General features: G+C 34.4%; 1 protein-coding gene across 1 annotated transcript; it reads right to left on the bottom strand.

The window, feature by feature from the left end:
• Positions 1–14,887: 14,887 nt before the first annotated feature.
• Positions 14,888–17,872, bottom strand: LOC129301856 (pentatricopeptide repeat-containing protein At5g03800). The gene has a single exon (XM_054940469.1). It carries the CDS (start codon positions 17,779–17,781, stop codon positions 15,028–15,030), a length of 2,754 nt encoding a protein of 917 aa, XP_054796444.1. The 5' UTR covers positions 17,782–17,872; the 3' UTR covers positions 14,888–15,027.
• Between the last annotated feature and the right edge of the window lie 4,532 nt (positions 17,873–22,404).

The following is a 22,404-nucleotide window of genomic DNA, read 5'->3' as shown; positions in this document are numbered from 1 at the left end:
GTGAAGTGAAATGGATAACTATGTTTTTCATAATTGTGGTTTTGAAAGTTTTAAGCTAAATCTTATGTTCATGTACATATATTTGCGAAATTGCATGATTGATAAAAACGATCATATAGGTGTAGATTGCATGTTTATGGATATGTGTGAAACGGTTGAGCATATGTCTGGTATGATCATTGTGAGAAGGTGGGAGTTCACCTTAGTGTTGTTTAGGGGACATTGTTTGAAAATACATATGGTGTACTAGCACCATAGAGGCCCCGGTGCATAATTCTATATTTGTTTAGAATTTTCAATACTATTTTGAGATAGATTGGACTTATAACACCCTAGGTATTCATGGAAAGGGGAAGAAATAAGGAGGGTATAAGGTGGTGTGTTGATCATGCATTTCTCTATGTATAGCCATATGTGCATGCATATGTACTTGTCATATTTAGAATATACATTTTAAATGTTACTTCACATACTCATTAACTATTCTCACACATGAGCAGTCTGTATACATTTTTAGTTACTGAGTCCTCAACTCACCCTGTGGTTACTTTTTACATGTAAAGGCTCTGATAGGGGCAAATAGAAGGAAGGTGCTATGGAGAATTAAGGGACTTGAAATTGTATAATCCTCTCTCTATCCTTTGGTGTTGTAATGAATTATTTATGTTTATATAAACTTAAGATCATGTTAAGTTTTGAGTAACTTGCATAATATTATGTAATTGTGGGTATCTTAGCCTGAATCATTGTGACTATAATGTAATGGTTTTAAGTGATAGAGATACTAATGCAAGTGCTGTTTTTGTGTTAGAATAGCCATAAGGATGATTATTGTGAATTGTTGTTATCCCTTGAATTTATGTTGAATTTTATGGTTTTGATGGCCAATTCTAATGTGGAATATTGTTATTGTTTAACTATATAGTTAGGATGTTTATGGTCCATTTAAGTTGGTTCAAGTGGTTCCATGGTTATTGGCACTAGGTTTGTGGGTTTGGACACCCTTGTGGTCATTTTAAAAGGAAAATGGACCACTTTGTGTTTGAGTGTCTAACTTTCAAATGGCATAGTGTTTGGGTGTGTGACTATGCCAATAGCTAAGTAGCTTAAAGAGTTATGTGTGAATATTTGAATCATACAAATTGAACATCAGATGGCGAAATGGCATGTTTTAAAAGTTAGTCCTAGAGTGCTATCATGATAGTAAGAGTGCACCATAGCACAAAGCAGGTATGCTGTGGTGCACTAAATAGAGAGGGACGTAGTCCCCCTGTGCCATCCACCATAGAGGGTGATGCCTGCGTCATGGTAGATAGTGCTTCTGGAGAATTTCCAGAATTCCCTTTTGAGGCATTTTAAGAGTTGTACTTTGTATCTATGCTTTTGTTACTTTGTTTAATTGGTTTTAAACTATAGTTTGAGTTCAAATAATTTTTCAAAAAGGGTTTCTTAGATCTTAATTTCTAATTGTTTTCTAAACCCTTGTGTCATGATAACCTTATAAAAGGAATTTAATTAATTCTGGTTATCATAACAGTGTCTCGTGTTCTATGTGTTTGATAATGTTAAAGAGGATATTAAATCTGAGGGATGAATATAGTTGATGAAGAGAAGGGAAGAAGCACACGTGACTTTAGAGGGAGGCTTGAACACACATGACTACACGGACAGAGATTAGAGAACAATGTCGAACAAGGAAGAGCAAAATAGAGTAGATAAGAGAACATGTATGACTACACGAACACTAACAATTGCTCAAATAGAGGAGTGAGTGGATTACAACATTGTCATGGTTGTAGGTTATGAATGAGAAAGAAGGTAGAGAAGGCATAGAAGGATTTCAATTTTTGTCTCTCCGTACCGTCAGTCACCATTGAAGTGATTCAAGCGAAGAAGAAGAAAGTTAGAATGGAGAGATTGTGTTAGGAAAAGGGTGACGGCAAGCGAGCTGGGCAACAGGCGATAGCGTGAGAATTGGGTGACAGTGCTGATAAGAGGGGAAAGGTTTTCATTTCACCTAGAGTCGTCTAGAGTAAGTGAGGAGAGTCAGAGTCAGTAGTAGCCTAGGACCTTGGGTTTAATCCTTTTTTATTTTTTTAAAATATAGTGTGCAAGTATTTGGGCCAAGCTCGAACCTGTATAGGCTTAGCCTAAATTTTTTTAAGCTTATTTAGGTGACTTGAATAAGTTTAAACATTAAAATTTATTTTCTTAGCTTAGCCCTAAATTTTTTGAGTCGGTTTGGGATGGTCCATCAAGCTTAGTAAAATTGTTGGCTGTAGATTAACCACCTTAGTATGGTAGAAAAGAATTAATTATAGTTAACAAGAAATAGCCATAGTGGGAAGGGGAACGATTCATGTTAAAAGTCTCCTATAATTAAATGAAATGAACATATAATTCATTTTTTTTAAAAAAATACAGTGTGCAAGTATTTTAAAAGATTTGTATAATTCATGTTAAAAATTTAGGACCTTGGGTTTAGTTCTTTTTTTTATTTTTTTAAATATAGTGTGTGGGTATTCGAGCCAAGCTTGAGCCCATATGGGCTTAGCTTGACTTGAGCTGGCTTGAATAAGCTCAAATATTAAAAAATTTTATTTTTTTGACTCAGCCCTTAATTTTTTGAGTCAATTTAGGATGGTCTATTGGGCTTGACCGAAATTACCAACTCTACATTAACCACCCTAACCACTTTACTGAGGTAGAAAAGAATTAATTACAGTTAACAAGAAATAGCCATAGTGGAAAGGGAAAAGATTCATATTAAAAGCCTCCTATAATTAAATGAAATGAACATATAAATTTTATAGCTTAAAACAAACAACAACAAATAGTCTATAACATGGTAGAATATATTCTACCATGGTCAATGGGATTAAAACTATTTAATTGCTACTAATTTATTAGAAAAGGGAAAAAAACCTATCATTTGTAGAATATAATTTCATAAACCATTGGGATCCCAAATTTAACTAGTAAATCAAACATTAAGAAGCCCCAAACAAGCATAAACTAAAGTTGAAAAGCAATTGAAAGCGTGGAATACATTTCAATTAAATTCAATTAGGAATATAGGGTAAAAATGTCATTTTATACAATTTTTAAAGAGTTCATCACAGCTAACACATATTCTACAGCTATTTGACCTCCTTTACGCTGTGTGTTGCGACATAGGTGCAATATACTGCGGCACATTGCACAAGTACAAGAACAACATTGTGTTGTCACAAATCAATTTGAGGGTTGAACTTCTAAAGCACTCTCATTCTCTATCAAACATCCTATTAGGAGTGATCTAAATGGTCACAGAAGGTTCAAATAGTGAACTAGCTATTAGTATAGGTTTCATTTCTAAACAATATTATACCAAAAAGTTAGACACCCGAACTCAAAATAATTCCTTTTTATATTTGAAACCCCTAAGGTGTCCAAACACCAACCAAAGTATCAATAACCAAAACAACCACTTAGACCAAGCCTAATAGACTTAAGGACAACATGTACAATGCACCATAATAGACATATCTAGTACAAGTTTCATTTTCAATCATCAACTCCATAATTAACAAAAAGTAAAGGGGAGGTAAACAATATAAGTTCACAACATAAAATCCCAATATAACAGTTACAATTAACAAAATAATCATCATCATAATTGCACTAGTATTTAAGCCTTAAACAACTAACCTAGGATATTAGATACAACCAACCAACACGTATAACATGCAATGGTGCAAAATAATCAAAAGAATGACCGTAGTTGGAAATTTCATTAACTAGCTACACATATAAATTTCAAAAAGGCATACAGTAGGAATACAATATTCCTAAGCCTCAAATGCCTTCCACTTAGCTTGCTCAAATCTAATGTTTGTAAAATAATAAGACAAAACAAAGAATAACCACTTAGTAATTAAGAAAATTCTAAACCATGCACATGTGAATCAAATTAATTAAGGGATGCAAAGTGGGTACTTAAGATAAATAAATGGAATTCTCAACGCAATATCACATCTCACAATGCAAACAATGCATGATCAATACTCCTTATATCCTTCATAACTGCTGACCGAATCCATGGCCTGACAATTTCATAAGACCCAGTCCATGTGGATGGACTAGTCCAAGCTCATCAATTATAAGGAGCTACTCGGCCAAAGGCACTATGCTCACTCTTGGACCACTGATTCCCTTAATTCTTAAATTTAATGGGCACGTAGTCTAAGGTGATATAAGGACTAACGGTGTAGGCAACTTACAATTACACCTATTTTTAGGTAAGATTCAAAAAGACCTAACCTTAACCCAAACACTGGGCCACCCATGGTGTTGGTTATATCCACATGGACAATGTAGCACTAACTCCTGCTAGAGCAAACTCCTGCCCAAACATGTGATCATGCCAACATGTAATAAAGCAACATCAATGCATTATGTTACACATGCCCAATCTCAAGCCAAAACTCATTTTCTTAAACCATATATTGATTTCAACAAATCAATATTACTCAAATAATAAATTGGCCATACTTGCATCATTTTCCAAAAACATACAAATATTGATTAAGCTATAAAAATATAATTTCAATTTCACAATAACCATAAATCAATTCAAACAAGCATATAAATAAGATAGAATTCTCAGTTACCTCAAATCTTTGAGAACTCAAAGGTTACCTATATACAAATAGCTTCCCAAGCTAGAATTTGAGCTCAAACAATGTGCCACTAGGTTGATCTATAATTCATAACAATAATTATCACTAAAAATCAACAAACACCAATTTCCACTCCCCAAACTCACACTTTAACTATCAACAATCCCAACCATAAGTGAAACTTCAATTCTAATGACTTTATTAGCTCTCATTAGCTTTATTGAGCTCTCAACAACTTAAATAACAACATTTATAACACCCAATAATCTAATTTCTTTCATAAAGAGTCTAAGGTTCATCAAAATCAAAGAAATTTGGATCTAATGACCATATCACTAGTATCTATTGTTCTATGAGCATAAATTAACTTCCAACAACTTCATTTAACTCCATTAATTTAGCCATAACAATCAAAAACTTAAAAAATTTGCTAGGGACTAAAATCAAGAGAAGACTAGGAATCTTAATATTAAAATGGAGCTAGAAGAGAAGAGGAAGGATGAGGAAACTTACCTCAAGTGATTCCTAGCTCAGAGACATCCCAAAAAGTTGAAAAAGTCTTGTCCCAATAGAGTTCCTTCTCCCTCTCTAACTTCTCTCTCTTTTCTCTATGTTTTATGCATTTTTCGGACTCCTATAATGTAAAAATAATGTTTCAACCATAGACAATTGTGCACATTATAATCATGATTGATTGTGGTTGAAGCCACTAATTCAAATTGCCCTCTTTGTCTAAAATCACATACAGTTATCTCTAATAAAGGATTCAAACACAGACGATTGTGAATAGAGAGCACACTCCTCTTCCAAGGATGCTCGTACATGCAAGGTCGTTATTTATTGAGTTACAATGTCGAAAGCTAATTCCTCCTTCAATTCACTTTTAAGCCTCTAAATCTTACTTCACTTTACTCCTAATCCATTCTTAATTTGTTTCATACCATTGATTGACCTTATTGAATTAACTAAATCCAAAAATTAAAATTTGGGATGTTATACTTAATATCACCTTAGACTATAAAGAGTAGGACTTGCACACCCCAAGAAATTTAAGAATGAGAGAATTTATTGTCCGAGAGTGAGGATAGTACTTTTAGTTGGGTAACTTCTCACGATTAGTGAATTGGGTTAGTTACTTCACGCGAACTTAGTCTTATTTAATTGTTAGCTTATGTGATGTGATATTGTCATGTGAACTTGCTTAATTTTAATGCCTACTTTGCATGCCTTAATTGATTTGACTTGCATGTATATGATTTAGAGTTTTCTTAATTAGTAAGTGGTTGTACTTACCATTATTTAACATTTTATAGACACTAGTTTTGAAAAAACAAAGGAAAGGAACCAAAGGTTTAGGAATCTATATCCATACTATATGCATCTTATTTTGTTAATTACATGTGTAATAGATAACAAAATTGTGAAGGACAATTACTTTTGCATACTTGCATCGTTGCATGTCTTTATGGTTGATTGAATGCATTTTGTGCCATAAGTCACTTGAACCAACCCAAATAGACCTCAAATAACCTAATTGCATTGTTAAATCACAATAATAACATTTCACACAAGATTTGGCCATCAAAACCCTAAATTCAACATAATTCTAATGGGTAACAACAATTCACAATAATCATTCTTTTGACCATTCAAACACACAATCTACATAAATTCAATACTTGCACTAATATCTCAACTTCTCACAACCAATATATCACAATTTCAAAGTTTCAAGTTGAGATACCCACAGTTTACAATAAGATTTATGTAAGTAGCATTACAATGGTTTTCTAATCCTAAGTTGGCATAAGCATAAATAATTCATTACAAAACCAGAGAGAGAGAGGACTATATAAATTTCAAGTCCTTTAATGCTCTATAACACCTTTCTTTCCTTTGCCCTTATCCGAGCCTTCATTTGTAAAATGTAATCACAAGGTAAGTCGAAAACTTAGTAACCAAAAAGTATAAATAAACTACTTGCGTGTGAGAATAGTTAGTGAGTGTATGAAATGGCATTTAAAACACATATAACAAGTTACATACTCATACATATGGCTATTCAATGAAAATATGCATGATCACTAAATCAGCTTATATTTTTCTTATATCTTCCGACTGAATCTATAGGCTGATAATTCAATAGAACCAAATCCATGTGACTGGACAGACTCAAGCTTACCAATCATGGGAGGCTACCTCGGCGAAGGACGCCTTTACACACTATGGACCATAGATTTTCCCTTTCCACAAATACCCAAGGTGTTGATGCCTAGTTACTCTCACATAGTACTGAGACTTCTAAAGAAATATAGAACTATGCACTAGGGCCTCTGTAGTACCAGTGTATCATATAAGTTTTTAAACAATGTCTTTAATACCATACTAGGGTGAACTCTCACCCTTTTACAATGATCATGCCAAACATATATTCAACAATTCTACACATAACCATAACATATAATTTCTACTTTAATAATCATTTCCACCATAAACCATACAATTTCACAAATATTTATACTTGAATATATGATTTAGTTTTCAAAACCACAATGTTCAAAACATGATTTCTCATTTCACTTCATGTAAAGTTTCTAAATCATAATCATTTCATATTTATCTATACTAGTGCAAAACAAGAGTATTAACTTTAATAATTACCATACAACCATCCAAACATGCAAATAGAGAGTTTAGATAATTCGGTTACCTTAACCCTTCTTTTGTCACTAAAAGGGTTATCGTGGTCAATCAATAGCCCCACATGTGCCCACTAACATAAAAATGCTTGTTCAATATTTAATCTACAAGATTAAATATTAAATCATCAATTCACATTCTAATTAACCCCTTTGTAGCATAATTTTAGGTACCCACCATACCTAAAATATTGTTTTAACACAATCAACTCTCCCAACACACTTCATTAATTTCATTTAATATCAAAACACTTTAATAACACCAATCTTCTACCCATATTGCTTTTAAACTCTCAAATTCCACTTAGGGTTTGTCCAAACTCTAATAAAAAATTTCAAATCATTGGTTTGTAAGCTTGATTTAACTCTCCAAAACCTTAACTAAGGCAATAGGTTTAGTTACAACCTAAGGAAAACATAAATCAAGCCCCACATTACTCGAAACATTTAGAAATTTGCATAAATGGGGAAAGAGAGATGTAGGAAGCTTACCTATGGATGAATCTTATCTAAAATGCTTCCAAATTGCTCCAAATGTCAAGCACTAACATCCACGGTCCCTCCTTTATCGTTCTTCTTGTTTTCTTTCTTTTCTTCCCTCTAAAATCAGATACGATAAAACCAAATTTTGTCCATCCGCCACAATGCATGGCATAGACTGACCTAATACTATTTTAGGCCCCCTTTTGTAGCCCAGTCTGCTCGAACTCTGATGTAGCCCTCTTCTAAGGCTGCCTAATGACCCAATAACCACATTAGTATTCAAAAACATCATTACTTTAAAATTCACTTAAATTTACTAACTTATCCTTCTAAACACTTAAAATTTTAAGGTTTAAAACTTCGCATATTGCACTTGACATGCTGTTAAGAGAGAATGTTAGTAAAAGTTAATTTTAACAATTGGTAAAAAAAAGATAATTTTAACAAAAAGGCATTTTGGTACTGCTATAATGTATTACTAAATGAAGAGCAAGTCTTGGATTAATGTATACATATTTTTATACAACCATATGGTATTTAGCACTATCCAATCAAAAGCATTGTTGGACCTCATCTTGAGTATCTTTTCATATATAATTGTTTCATCCACAAATTATGAATTATTGACCTTAACCAACAAAAGTTGGTCTAATTAATTAACAAGAATTGATTCAATTAATAAAAATTTGATCTATAACATATAAGGTCATAAATTCAAATCCCATTATTAATATAAATACCTTGTTGATAATTTATAATTACTTCTATAATTACTTTTTAAGCTCAAAAATATGCCTTAACCCTTATTAGCTCCTGGATCCAATTAACCTAAATTATTTCTTTAAAAAAAATTGACCTTACTTGAAGAGAATTAAGTCTCTTCTACTCTGACCAATTATTATTGGTTGACTTAATATATCCTTGTCAAATAAAATGGCAAAATTAGGAGACTTCTTGAGTCCATCCATGAGTTCTACAATGAAATAAAGTATATTTGGATGGTGTGTTACATTTTCTTATATCCAAATGACTTATTGAGGCCAAGTAAAGATGCAACACCAATGATCACCCACCATAATTTTTTTTTTGTGGGGTGAACATCCACCATAATAAAAAATAGAAATATTTAAGAAGCTGTTCTAGCAAGATCACAAGAAATTATTGTGTCTAATAATTTTCAGGTGATTAATAACTTTGTTAATTTCTAAAGGTCTTGAATTTGCATCTTAAGTATAAATTTGCATTAAATACTCATTGAGAGAACTTGTCACCTTTGTAATCCACACTAGCTTGATTTGGATAACTCAAAGTCTAAATGACTCCAAATATCAAGTGCACTTAATGATGGAAATAAACAAAGGCATACGCCTTTGCTTACTTTAAACTCAACCCAGTCTATTTATTAAATAGGCTTAGATTAAGTTCAAGTATTTGATTAGGCCTATTTAGTTAAATAGTAAATAGGCCAGGCCTACTTTTGTGAAGCTTAATATACAAATTTAAGAAGTCGGCTTATATATATATATATATATTATATTTTGTAATATATTACATATACATTAGTTTTAATCAATCTATCTTTTTTTTTTATCTTTAGTTATATTTTCAACCAAATTGGACTAATATATTAATTTTAATTATATTTCTTCATTACTGTATTGTAATTGATAAATCATCTTAATTATTACATATTGAAATTGATAAGTCATATTATATAAATATAGATTTTAATAGTCCCAAAATATATTTGATATATTTATAAACTTATTTTAAAAGCTTACTTATTTATAAACTTATTTTAAAAGCTTACTTTTAAGTAAAAGCTTACTTTTAAGTAAGCTTTTAAATAAACTTTTAGGTTAGGTTAGACTTTAGGAAAGTCGAGGTTTAAGCCGTGAAAGGGGAAAAAAAAAAAAACTTTTTATAGACTTCAAGCATAAACTTCTGACCTACTGTATAAATTCAAACTTATTTAGTCAAAGCCTAACTCAGTCTAACCTATTTTTATCCAACATGAACCAAAAAAATAGTAAATAGAAAGGAAGTCAAAATGGCAACGAATATATATATATATATATATATATGAACATTATATCATCGTCATGGTTCAAATTTAACAGAAACACACAACATACAATAGTATACATATTACTATTGAGAGCCTTTTAGGCTGCTGATAAGATGTCAAAAGGAAAAATGAGATCTGAAAAGATGAACATCAAGCAAATCAGACTAAAGAGAAACCGTATAAATCTCTTTCTAAACAAATCCATAAAGCATTTTATCATCATCATGCAGAGCACCATATACAGCTTTTCAATTCCTTTTAAGAAAATATATTCCAATAGTACTAGCATTTTCCAACAATAACTGTACACATCAATAGTTATAGGTCCCATCAATATCTGGTCACGAATTTTTTGCAGCTTCTCCTTTCCCAAGTTATGAATTTACAAGAAAACTTTTACATCACAAAAAAATGCTAGAACCAAATATTTCACGTAATCAGAAATCATAATTATACATCAATGGTTGACTGTCATGTTGGTGTTGAGGATAATGATCCTTCCACATGTCAAGTGTTTGAACCGCTCACATTGAGAGAGGAGAAGAGAAATCACAATTATACTGCTATAGTGATATTATAGTGGTCAGAAGACAGAGGTGAGAGAGAAGAGAAGAGAAACAGAACAGGAGAGAGAGAACAGAGACAAATATGACAGGAAGTGATAAACTGAAACCTGAATATTTCATTAACTGAAGACACAACTCAATCCTTGGCATGCACTCCTTCGTTGCCCCTCTAACGGCTACAACTCCCCACTCTGAAAAGAACGAACTCACAAACAAGTCACCTTGTAATTTACAAATCACATATCAGTACCCCACAAAGGACCTGTTTCTGCAGCTCGAAAAGTGAATCCCAGCTTTCTTCCTCATCTGACAACCATTTCCACTGCAGAAGAACTTCAATGAATGATCCTGCCTTTCTTCCGTCCCATTCTTTTACTCAGTATATTCTCAGGAACCAGGTCTGTAGGTGGCATTGGCCAATCAACTGGAGGATATCTTTGCTTCACTAATGGATCAGGGTATAGTTCAAGTAGGAGACATGAAACGATGAATGAATTCTTGATTCTGGAGGTAATTCTAGCTTATAAGCGACTGGCCGTACAATTTGTGAGACCTTGTAAGGATTAAAGTACTTAGGTGCTAATTTACGTGAACTTCTAGAAGCTGCAGAAATCTGTCTATAGAGCTGTAGTTTGCTAAATACCCATTGTCCGTCCCACTTGAAACTCCAATCTGACCTCTGCAAGTCAGCCCTTTGCTTCATTTTATTAGTAGCACCCTGCAAATGCTGTTTTAACAAAGCCAAATCTTCCTTTCTCGCAGAAAATGCCCTGTCCACAGCTTCACAGAAGCTTTTATAAACCAATAGGGTACGTGCAGGGGTGTGGCTTCTATCCATAGAGTATTTCATAAGGAGTAGTTTTAATTGAGGTATGTAAAGTGGCATTACCACTACTCCACTAATGGTAGCCGTTTTCCCCCAACCCTGGGCTTCAATCAACACATGATCCTCAAGTAGGTTTCTAGGAAACAATTAAGCACTTCTAATTGCCCATCGGTTTGTGGGTAGTAAGAGGAAGCCAACTTCTGTTCAATGCCCAAGACCTTCAAAAACTCCTTCCAAAAGTTACTTGCAAAGATCGGGTCCCTATCACGTATAATCTGCATCGGAGTACCATGCAACTTGTAAACATGATCAAGAAAATGTTGAGCCAATGTCGCAGCACTAAATGGATGAGAAAAGGGCAAAAAGTGTGCATATTACTTCAGCCTATCCACCACAAGCCAAATGGTTTCCTTTCCATTGGACTTAGGCAAGCCCTCATTGAAACCCATTAGGATGCTTTCCTAAATTGTATGTGGGATGGGAAGAGGTTGCATCAGACTTGGTGATGCTACAGCTTCATATTTACATCTAACGCATGTATCGCAGCGCTTGATGAACTCTCTGACGTCACTAAACATATTTTGCCACTAGAACACTGTCTTTGCTCCTTGGCAGGTAACTTGCACCCCTGAATGGCCTCCTTGAGGGCTGGCATGTGACCGCTCTAGCGATTGCAGCCACAATGCAGGGACATTTCTCACCACCAATTCCAAGAGATTTCTTTTACCTGCTACATACTATTAGAATCACTAAATTTCAAAGAGAGCCCAAACTACAGAGAATCGAAATACTAACAACTAAGGACAAGCAAGACAAGAGAACTCACAACTTCATGGTGAACTCGGTGAAGAAGGAGCTTTCTCCGAGCTCTGCATCTGGTTCTATAAGCAATCACAGTATGGCCAAGGTATGGACCATGTGATAGAAGAACAACAGAGAGTAACGAACACAAAGTCACAGTTCCAATGCACGGACCATGTGATAGAGCAGGGCCTTCACGAATGGTATAGCCACCCGTGATCATTAAAGAATGATAAGCTGAATATGAGAAATCACAAATAAACAAGAGGTAGGGATGCAACAGCACATAATTTCGAAGCTACGGATTAGGAAGCAAGAAAGCAGCTTTCATTCTCAAAGGTAGAAGCAAAATTTAAACCAACCGGGTAAAAGAAGATACTAGCCCTTGAATAATCCCAGGAATTACGATATCCCCCATATTTTCCACCACGTTGTGAATAAAAAAGAAAATAAGGATAGAAAACGAGCCTCTCTGTAGCTTCTGAACAACCGTAATTGTTTGATTAATACTGAGCAGCTGAATATAAGTTTAATGATTGACACTATATAAGATTAAGCTCTGATAAAAATAACAAATTCAAATCAAATCATGTATAGTAACACTAATAACGATTTTTTCTTTTTTCATATGATGAGGAGAACACCAGAAATGATTTCAGAGACTAATATGGTAGCAAAATTTTTCTCGTCAGAAAACAATTAAGCAATATTGAATCCAGCACTTCACAAATGAAAGGACAATTACTTCCTTTAATGAAAGATTTCAGTGCCTAGGAGCCAAATCTTTGCTGAAAATGCTACAGGTTGATTATGTTGCATCAATAAATCCTCAATTCCTGAACCACAAGCATTAGTTTCTACTTCAAAAAACCTTGCTAGAGTCTGGAAGTGCCAATACTGGTGCTGTCACTAGGGTTTCCTTCAACCTTTTAAATGCAACAGCAACTTTTTCTGACCAAATGAAAGCATTCTTCAGAAATTCTGTCAAGGTTAAAATGCAAAATATGTATATATTTCTCTAAAGTCATACCAAACACACCAGCAGCAATCATCATTGCACTCCATTCCATTCCATTCTCACATATTCCACGAACCAAACAGGTCCTTAAGGTTATTGGGGAAAGTACTTTAGTTGACCCCCCTAATAATAAGTTAACAATTATGTTTGAAGGCTGTAACTTATGTCTTATTCAGTGGGACTTGGAGATTTATTTGATGTCATAGGTATAATCACCTTTTTAATCCCCTTTAAGAAAAAAATTGGTCACGGTTTAGAAATGGGTCACGATTTAGGAATGGGTCATCAAACTTCAAATGTTAAGAGGACAGGTCTATCATCTTTTCTGTCAACAAAACAGACGGGGGAGAGCTGTAGCTTTTGACTTTTTGTCCTTATTACTCTTTGGCAATTGTTGCAAAATTGACATATTCAGCCACAGGCAGTAGTTCCGATTTTATGTAGCAGTACAGTCACTAGCATATGGCTAGAATAAGGTCAGTGGAATTAATCTATATAAAGCAACTTGCACTTTAATCTATAACTGCTCTTGCCTCATGCGCAAGAGTTGAGGTATTTCAGGATGAAGAGCAACAAACAGCAAATCATTGTACTTCTGAAAAAGAGAAACAGAACAGAGACAAGAGAAAAATACAGAACAACAACAACAACAACAAGAAGCCTTTATCCCACTAGGTGGGGTCGGCTACATGGATTGCAAGACGCCATTGTGCTCTATCATTTATTAAGCTTTTAGAAATATTATTAATTAAGAGATCACGTTCAACAACTTCCAAGAGTGTTCTCTTAGGCCTTCCTCTACCTCTCTTAATCGGACTCAAAGTTATATGTTCCACTCTTCTCACTGGTGCCTCCCTTGGTCTTCTTTGTACATGCCCAAACCATCTCAACCGATTTTCTACCATTTTTTCCTCAATAGGTGCCACCCTCACTTTTTCACGTATGTGCTCATTTCGAATTTTATCTTTACGTGTATGTCCGCACATCCATCGTAACATTCTCATCTCTGCTACTCCAACTTTATGCTCTTGCTGTCCCGTTAGAGCCCAGCATTCACTACTATATAACATTGCCGGTCTGATAGCAGTACGATAAAACTTTCCTTTAAGTTTATTAGGCACCTTACGGTCACAAATAACTCCTTTAGCTTTTCTCCAATTAAACCACCCAGCTTGAATTCTATGTGAAATATCTCCACTGATTTCGCCATCATTTTGAATAATGGCTCCCAAATATCTAAACTTTTCTACTTGAGGTATAATTTGATCTCCCAATTTCACTTCCAAATTATTTTCGAATAGTCCTTTACCAAATTTACAATATAAATATTCCGCCTTACTTCTACTCAGACGAAAACCTTTCGACTCCAATGTCCTCCTCCATAACTCAAGTTTGCAATTAATCTCTTCTCTTGTCTCTGCTATAAGAACTATATCATCCGCGAAGAGCATACATTTCGGGATTTCCTCTTGAATATGTTCCGTCAAAACATTTAAAAACAAGAGAAAAATACAGAACAACATTATCAAAACAATCACTAGTACACAAATCATTCAAATTAAACTTCTCTGGTAAGTAGAATGAGAAACGAGAATTTGCAACCAAACTGGATTGCACCACCATGGTCAAATGTTTTTAGCACTTTCAACTTCTAAAGTTCTATTAAGTTTTAGAAGCCACTGAAAAAAATATTTCCAGCTGAATCGAGTTTTCAAACAGGTTCATATAAAGAATTTCCGCATTGTAATTTCCATATATGAAACTATGAAAGCGTAAGTTTACCTATCATAGTTGCTTTGTGGTAACTTACATTGAAGCTTCTTTTAACAAATAAAGAATAAACACTTATTTATTGTTATAACTTACAACAATTATGAAGCTGACGAATTAGATTCAGCCAGCATTTTACCAATAATCTTTACATGAACATAGGCCACCAGAGAAATAATGAAATCCGGAAGAATCTCTCAGAAATATATCCCTCCTAGTGACAATAGATACATATTTCAAGAACGTGTGGCAATCCCCACACAGAAGAATGTTCTTGACAATCCGAATGGGCTTTCCATGCTTTCTTGTCAGAAGTCCATAAGTTGCCGCCAATTTTGCACTGTGATGGAATAAAAAATCCTTTTTTTGATACTCCTCTACTTCATGGAGAACAAAGCTAGTGTCAGGTACATATCCAACTTTCATGCACTCCAATATTAGAATCTCCAATCCACGATAGATGTCTTTAGCTTGGGGGTGGGACCTATCTCTTGCATAGAATGAATGCATCTTCTTATGAGAAATGATCCAGCTTTGAGCTGGGTGCTTGCGAAATCCACTCTGTCTCATATTCTCCCTGATCACTTCAGAGCAGTGCCACCTCCCAGAAGCAGAATAAAGATTTGCAACAAGTATATTGGTTGAAGGATCTTTTGGTTCCAGAGCTAGAATTTTCTTCACGACCTGTTTTCCAATAATTGTGTTCTTATGTAGTCTGCAACTATCAAGCAATGTACGCCAAACAGAAGCAGCAGGCTCAAAAGGCATCTTGTTGATAGTTTCCTCTGCTTCTTCCAGACGTCCCCAGTAACCCAAAACGCTAATGAAGGACGCATAATGCTCAGAAGTGGGCTCAATGCCATAAATAGTTCTCATTGAATGAAACAAACCACGACAATCATCAACTAAATTCAAGTTACTTAGCGTGTATGCTGAAATGACTAAAACAAATGTAACTTCATCTGGCTTTATGCATTCCTTCTGCATATTTGACCAAATTTCTAATGCTCTATCACCCAACCTGTGCAAAATATGACCGGTAATTAAAGCATTCCATGAAACAATGTCAGTTTTGGGCATATTATAAAACATCTTTATTGCATCATCCACATTCCAGCATTTGAAATACATGCTAATAATTGCATTTCCGACACCTACATCAAATTCAAAACCTAATTTGATAACATGGCAATGAATTTGCTTCCCCAATTCATGACAGCCAATAACTCCACAAAGACCAAGCATAGCAGACAGGGCAAATTCATCCATAATTGTTTTCCCTTCTAATTGACCAAGCTGGATAAGAGAGATTGCTTCATCTGGTTGTCCATTTCGAGCATAGCCACATATCATGGATGTCCAAGCTACAGTGTTTCCTTCCTTTAACCACAATCGACAGAACATATTTTTGGCCTCTTCCATCCTCCCACATCTTGTATACATGTCAAGCAATGCTGTTTCAATAAAAACATTTGGTCCAAAACCAAACTTAAGAACAAATCCATGGATCTGCTTGCTGACCCTATAATCTGCAAGCAAGCTGCAGGCACTAATAATACTAGTCAAAGAGAAATCTGTTAACTCTAAATTATCTTCTACCATTTTGAGAAATAAGTGCAATGCCTTCAGACCTTCACCATTTTGACAAAATCCCGACAAAAGAGCATTATAAGAGACCGGATTTTTTTCTGGCATCTCATCAAATATTCTCAAAGCTGAATTCACTAACCCAAATTCCATGTAAGCTGTTACAATCTCTGTCCAAGTAATAACATCTCTCACAGTCATCCTGTCAAACACTGATACCACATCATCAAGAGTTCCACACTTTGTATAGAATCTAATAAGAGTATTACCAACACTCAGATTTGATTCCAATCCAGACTTAATAGCGTGTGCATGGACTTGTTGGCCCTCCATCACCGCAACACTCTCGACACAAGCAATCAAGAGTGTTGATAGAGTGAAGTAATCTATTTTTAAACCATCATTTTGCTGCATGTCACGGAATAACTGTAATGGCGTGTCGTGCCTCGACTCCTTGACAGCACCAGATATAACAGTGTTCCAAGATGCAATATCCCTCTCACGCATTTCACCAAACAATTTGAGGACAACATCGTAATACCCACACTTGCTATACAACCCCATAAGTGCGTTTGCAACGAAAACACAATCCAGAAACCCCATTTTGATTGCTATATTATGTATCTGTAGCCCTAAATGTACATGCATAATTCGAATGCAAGCAGTTAAAATTGCAACAAAACTGTATTCGTTGGGCTCTATACCCGAATCTCTCATGCGAAGGAAAAGCTCAAATGCTGCTTCTTCTCGATTCGACTTGGAAAACCCTGAAATCAACGCGGTGTAAGACACCACATCTGGGGAAGAAAGGCCAAAGAATACATTGTAAGCATCAGAAAAGAGGCCCAGCTTCAAATAAGCAACAATGAGGGCATTGCCCAGATATGTATCTTCCTCGAGCTTGACAACAGAAGCATGAGCAGCCCTAGCAAGCTCAGCGTCGCCGTATCGAGCCGATATGCGAAGCAACTTGAAAAGCCCATCAACGATAGAATCCCCGTCGCCAGAAGCCTCTGAGAAGAGGGGGGGATTTGAATCCGAAACAGAAGTTTGTGGGGTTTGAAGGAAGTAGATTGGTGAGGCTGAGGAGTGAAGGGCATGTCGAAATTTTGAGTTTTTGAATAGAGGTGTCAGCAAGGTCGTAGCTGGAGAGTGCAGGCGAGAAGTGAGTGGTCGTGGTGGTGGCTTCAACTTCAAGGTGCAGTTGAAGAAGTTATGAGAGAGTGAAGGGGAGCGAATGAACCGACAGGGAGAAGATTGAGTACAATGAGTGAAGCAATTGGAGTCTAGAACGGTGGCCATGTGTCCGATTTCTTTGTGCCAACCATAGTCTTCTTTGGTGTCGAAGCTTGCAGCTGTAGTCGACCGGATGCCCTCTGCTACCCGCGAGTTCTTCAACTCTCTGCATTCTTGTTCTTTTCGCTTTTTTTTTTTTTTTTTTGGTGTGTGTGTGTCTTAGGGTGAATTTATTAAATTACTAAAATGAAAAATTAAGTATAGAAACCATAAAACAAACTTATTTATAAATAAATTTTAAAAATCACAATTAAGTCTATTGACATTGAAGTGTAATTCGAAATTGAATATAAAGACTGTAATATTTTAAATTTTCAAACTTATTTTTTGCAAATTAATGAAAAATTAAGTATAAATCTCATGAAATAGATTTGTTTACAATTAAGTTTTAAAAATTACAATTTGGTCCCTTAAAACTTGAATATAATTTAAAATTAGATGTAAAGACTGTAACACTCTGAATTTTTGAACTCGTTTTTCTCAAATTAATAAGTTACTAAATCAAATTAGTGATGTCGAACCCTTACCATGGTAAAAAAAAGAGATTGCCATGGTAATTAAAAAATAAACCCCTTTTGGAAATCCTACCACTATAAAAAAGAGTTTGACATATAAATAAATAATTTTAAAAATAACCTACCATGGTAGAAAAGTTCTACTATGATAGAAGGAATTTAATGTAATAATTAAACATTAAGATGATATTTAGAATAGTAGTTATTGTAAATCATACTTATATCTATTGGAAAACAATGTGGAACCATTTGCATCAAGGGATTCCATAGAAGTAATCAACGTTCAAAAATCAAGTAATGGTTTTGATATCAAAATTTAGCACAGAAGCATAACTCCTAGGGTGGCAAAATCCTAAATAATTTTTAAGCATAAATTTTGACTTAACAATGTGACCCAAGTGTACATCCCAAACAGTATAAAATAAATCCTTGTTATGTCATAAACTTTTTGTAACATCCCTAAATTCTAAAATTTGGGATTTAAAGTATAAATAAGGGTAATTTAATAAATATTGGGTGATTAATGATTTAATAGTATTTTTAGATTGTTAATGAGGTTGTTGAACCTTTGGACAGTCGTGGAAGTGGGCTAGGATGAAGTTTGAGTCAACTAAGCCCAAGTCAAAACCCAAATTTCTCTAAGCTTTATTGTGCCATTCGTCATGATGCATTGTGGTGGACAGATAGAAAAGAAAGAAAGAAAGAAAGAAAGAAGGAAAAAATGAAGAGGCAACATCTTATCTCTACTAGGGCTTGGTTCCAACGTCATTTTGAGAGTGTTTAGAGCTTGATTATTATTAAGTATGCCTTCCCTATCTCCCATCTTTATCTTTCATGCATTTTCACCTTTAAATGATAATGTGGGAAGCTATTTTTGGTCAAGGGAATGTTTTGGTCAAACCCATTAGCTTAGATGGAGCCTTGGCAGTTAAATCAAGTTTTTAAACTTAGGTTTAAAGATTTTATAATGATTTAGAGTTTTGAATTAGGGTTTGAATGAACTCTAAGTGAAAATTAGAAGATTGGGAGCAATATAGGTGAAGAATTGATGTTATCCAAGTACTTGAGTATTAAATGAAATTAATGAAGTATGTTGGAAGTGCTAATTTTGCTAAAGAGGGAATTGAGGTATTGTGGGTACCTAAATTAGGCTAAAAAGGGGTTATTTATAGTTAAAATTGATTATTAGTGTTTAGTCTTGTAGATTAAATATTGATTGGGCATCATTGAGCTAGTAGAATCTTGTAGGGTTATTAAATTGTCACGGTAACCCTTTTTCTAACAAAAAGGGTTCAAGCAATCGGATAATGTATGTAACACTTGCCCCGAGTGTTATCCAAAAATCACACAATTCAAATAAAATAAGTGTGGTTAAGGAATTAATCCTAAAACCAACTTAGGAAACAAACCATTTAAATCACTAACCAAATACACAATTGCAAATTAAACATTTAAAGCCTTTAAAAAATTTTATAGGTTCTACCTATAGCGCACGGAAGCAAGTTAGACAAAAGAAGGGTAAAAATATGCTGTCATGATAGCATTAAATTATTGTCCTGACAGCCCTCCTAAGTCAATTTTAGGGTGGCACCGTTCTGTCTTTCGATCCCGGATCGAAGAAATTTTAAAGCTCACATGTCACATTCAAAGGGTACTATAAGTGTACTAAATTTTAAAAAGATCTAACGGTCGGATTAAAAATTGGACGTGTTATAAATTTGGTCACTTTTGCTGTCAAAAGTTGTCATGACAGCACTTCCGGACCAACTTTCGAAGTGCACCATTTCATCATCCGACCTCCTATCAGAGTGATTCCAAAGCCCACATATCACTTTTTAAGAATACTATTAGCATACCAAATTTTGAAAAGATCCAACAGATGGATTGAATTTTGTGCAGGTTACAACATCAACACTATAGCTATCATGACAGCAATTTAATGCTGCCATGACAGCACCTCCAGACCAAATTTCGGATTGCGTCGTTTCTCCGTCCGATATTCGATTGACGTGATTCTAAATCCTACACGAAGCTTATAAAAGGTTTTACTTGTGACCCAAATTTTAGAGAAATCCAACGGTCAGATTAAGATTTGGACACCCAGATGCAAAAGTGCAGCTTTTTGGTAAAAACCATTTTTAAAATTGTCCAAATCTCATCCTAATGGTCACAAACCTGTGAAAACACTTTGGACACGTCAAATAAGACTAAAAACACCTGATAGAACATTCAAATGATGAAAAACCCCCATACATCAAAATTTGACCACCCGGGTGCCATTTCTCAAAATGGACCCTAAACCCCCAAAATACACAAATCATACAAGAATGGTCACAAATCAATCCAAATACCATGTATTTATATAAATACATATGCTAAACATTTTCACTTGGCTCAAAGCTTCTTGTGGGGCCCACGCACTCAGTCTCTCTATCCAAAGTGTATGTTTGCCCATAGCACATCATTTGCAATGCAACCACTTTGTATTTGCTTATAAAATCACATATATATCAAAATAAATATCTGCTTGTAATAGAAACTTGGTCTGCTAAGTAAATCCATCAAAATCACACACCATAACCAAGTTTCCTAGCCACAAGTCTGTAAACAGACAAAAATTCATACACAAGCACACAATCCATACATATTCACACACACATATATAATCATGTCCTACTGATACCCTAATTCTAAATACATTACAATATATTTGCTCAAAAGAAAGGGGTTGCAGTTCTTTACAAATCACAAGCAAACCCCTAACTTTGCTCCTTTCCCCATTCACCACTGGATCCTTCGCCTGAACCTAGAATATTGAAAAGAAAGGGGTGAGACAACCACAGTCTCAGTAACAATGAAATTTACATTGATTATTACAAAGTAAACCATAATCAAATAAACAAATAATAAATTCAACATAGTATATAATTTAGCCATTTAAAATGCATGAATGCATGACCTAGGCCGGTATGGCCTTTCATGACCAACAGAATGCCCCCTAGCACTCTTTAACTCGCAGGTAGACCTTATACCTACTTGTACCTCCACAATGCCTTATAGCAACAGAATGCCTCCTATAGTTAAAAATCAAATAAAACCAAACTTTTGCTTAGTAAAATTCAAACTCTAGACCTCTATCAAATTATTCTAAATTTTAATTTAATTATAGATATTTTATTTTATTTTTATAAATTCGAGTCTTAAAATTTCGGGATGTTACAATGTAGTTCTTTTATTTAAGTAGTTATGAGTTTTATGAAATGTATATAATCTATTATGAAAATTATGATTTATGTTTGAACAGTTGACATTTTAAAAACTTGCTTGATGTGGTATTAAACTAAAGTATTGTTAAACACTTAAAACCCTTTTGTCTTTATTTGTAAATGATTGTGAAATTGAATACAATGTGAAATATTAGTATTTGTTATATGAGTACTCCTTATAAGTAATATATGTATGATTGAAATAGTATGAGCATGATTATTGTAAGAGAGTGAGAGTTCACCCTAATGTTGTAGGGGTACATTGTATAAAATTTATATGGTACACTAACACCGTGGAGGCCCTGATGCTCAGTTCTTATTGTTTGAAAGTCCCAGTACTATCCTAGAGATAGATTAACCATACGACACCCAGATATTTGAGAAAGGGAGAATATGTGATCCAAAATAGGTGAAGGCATCTTTGGCTGGAACTTCTTCCCATGATTAGTGAGCTTGGGCCAGTCCAGTTACATAGACTTGGTCCTATTTGCTCACATATTTAGTTGGAGGAAATAAGGAGGATATAAGGTGAAGAATATTAGTTATGCATTATATGAAATGGAATATTATACTCTTGTGTTTGTATGTATCTAATAACTTGTTTTTTTTTCCACTTCACACAGTCATATGCTATTATTGTATACTTGTAAATATATTAGATTATTTGGTTACTAAGTTATCAACTTACTCTCGTGGTTATGTTTTAATAAGTGAAGATTCCGCTAGGGGCAAAGGGAAGGAGGACATTATTGAGGATCTAAGGATCTAGTATGTATAGCTCTTTACTTGGTATATGGTGTAACAAAATTACATATATATATATATATATATTGCCAACTCTAAGATGC

The sequence above is a fragment of the Prosopis cineraria genome, unplaced genomic scaffold (genome assembly GCF_029017545.1).
Source record: "Prosopis cineraria cultivar Desert tree isolate PC_DT_omini unplaced genomic scaffold, ASM2901754v1 PC2, whole genome shotgun sequence".
Classification (NCBI taxonomy): Eukaryota; Viridiplantae; Streptophyta; class Magnoliopsida; order Fabales; family Fabaceae; genus Prosopis; species Prosopis cineraria.
Note: the sequence above shows the minus strand (reverse complement) of the source record. Positions and strands in the feature narration are given on the sequence as shown.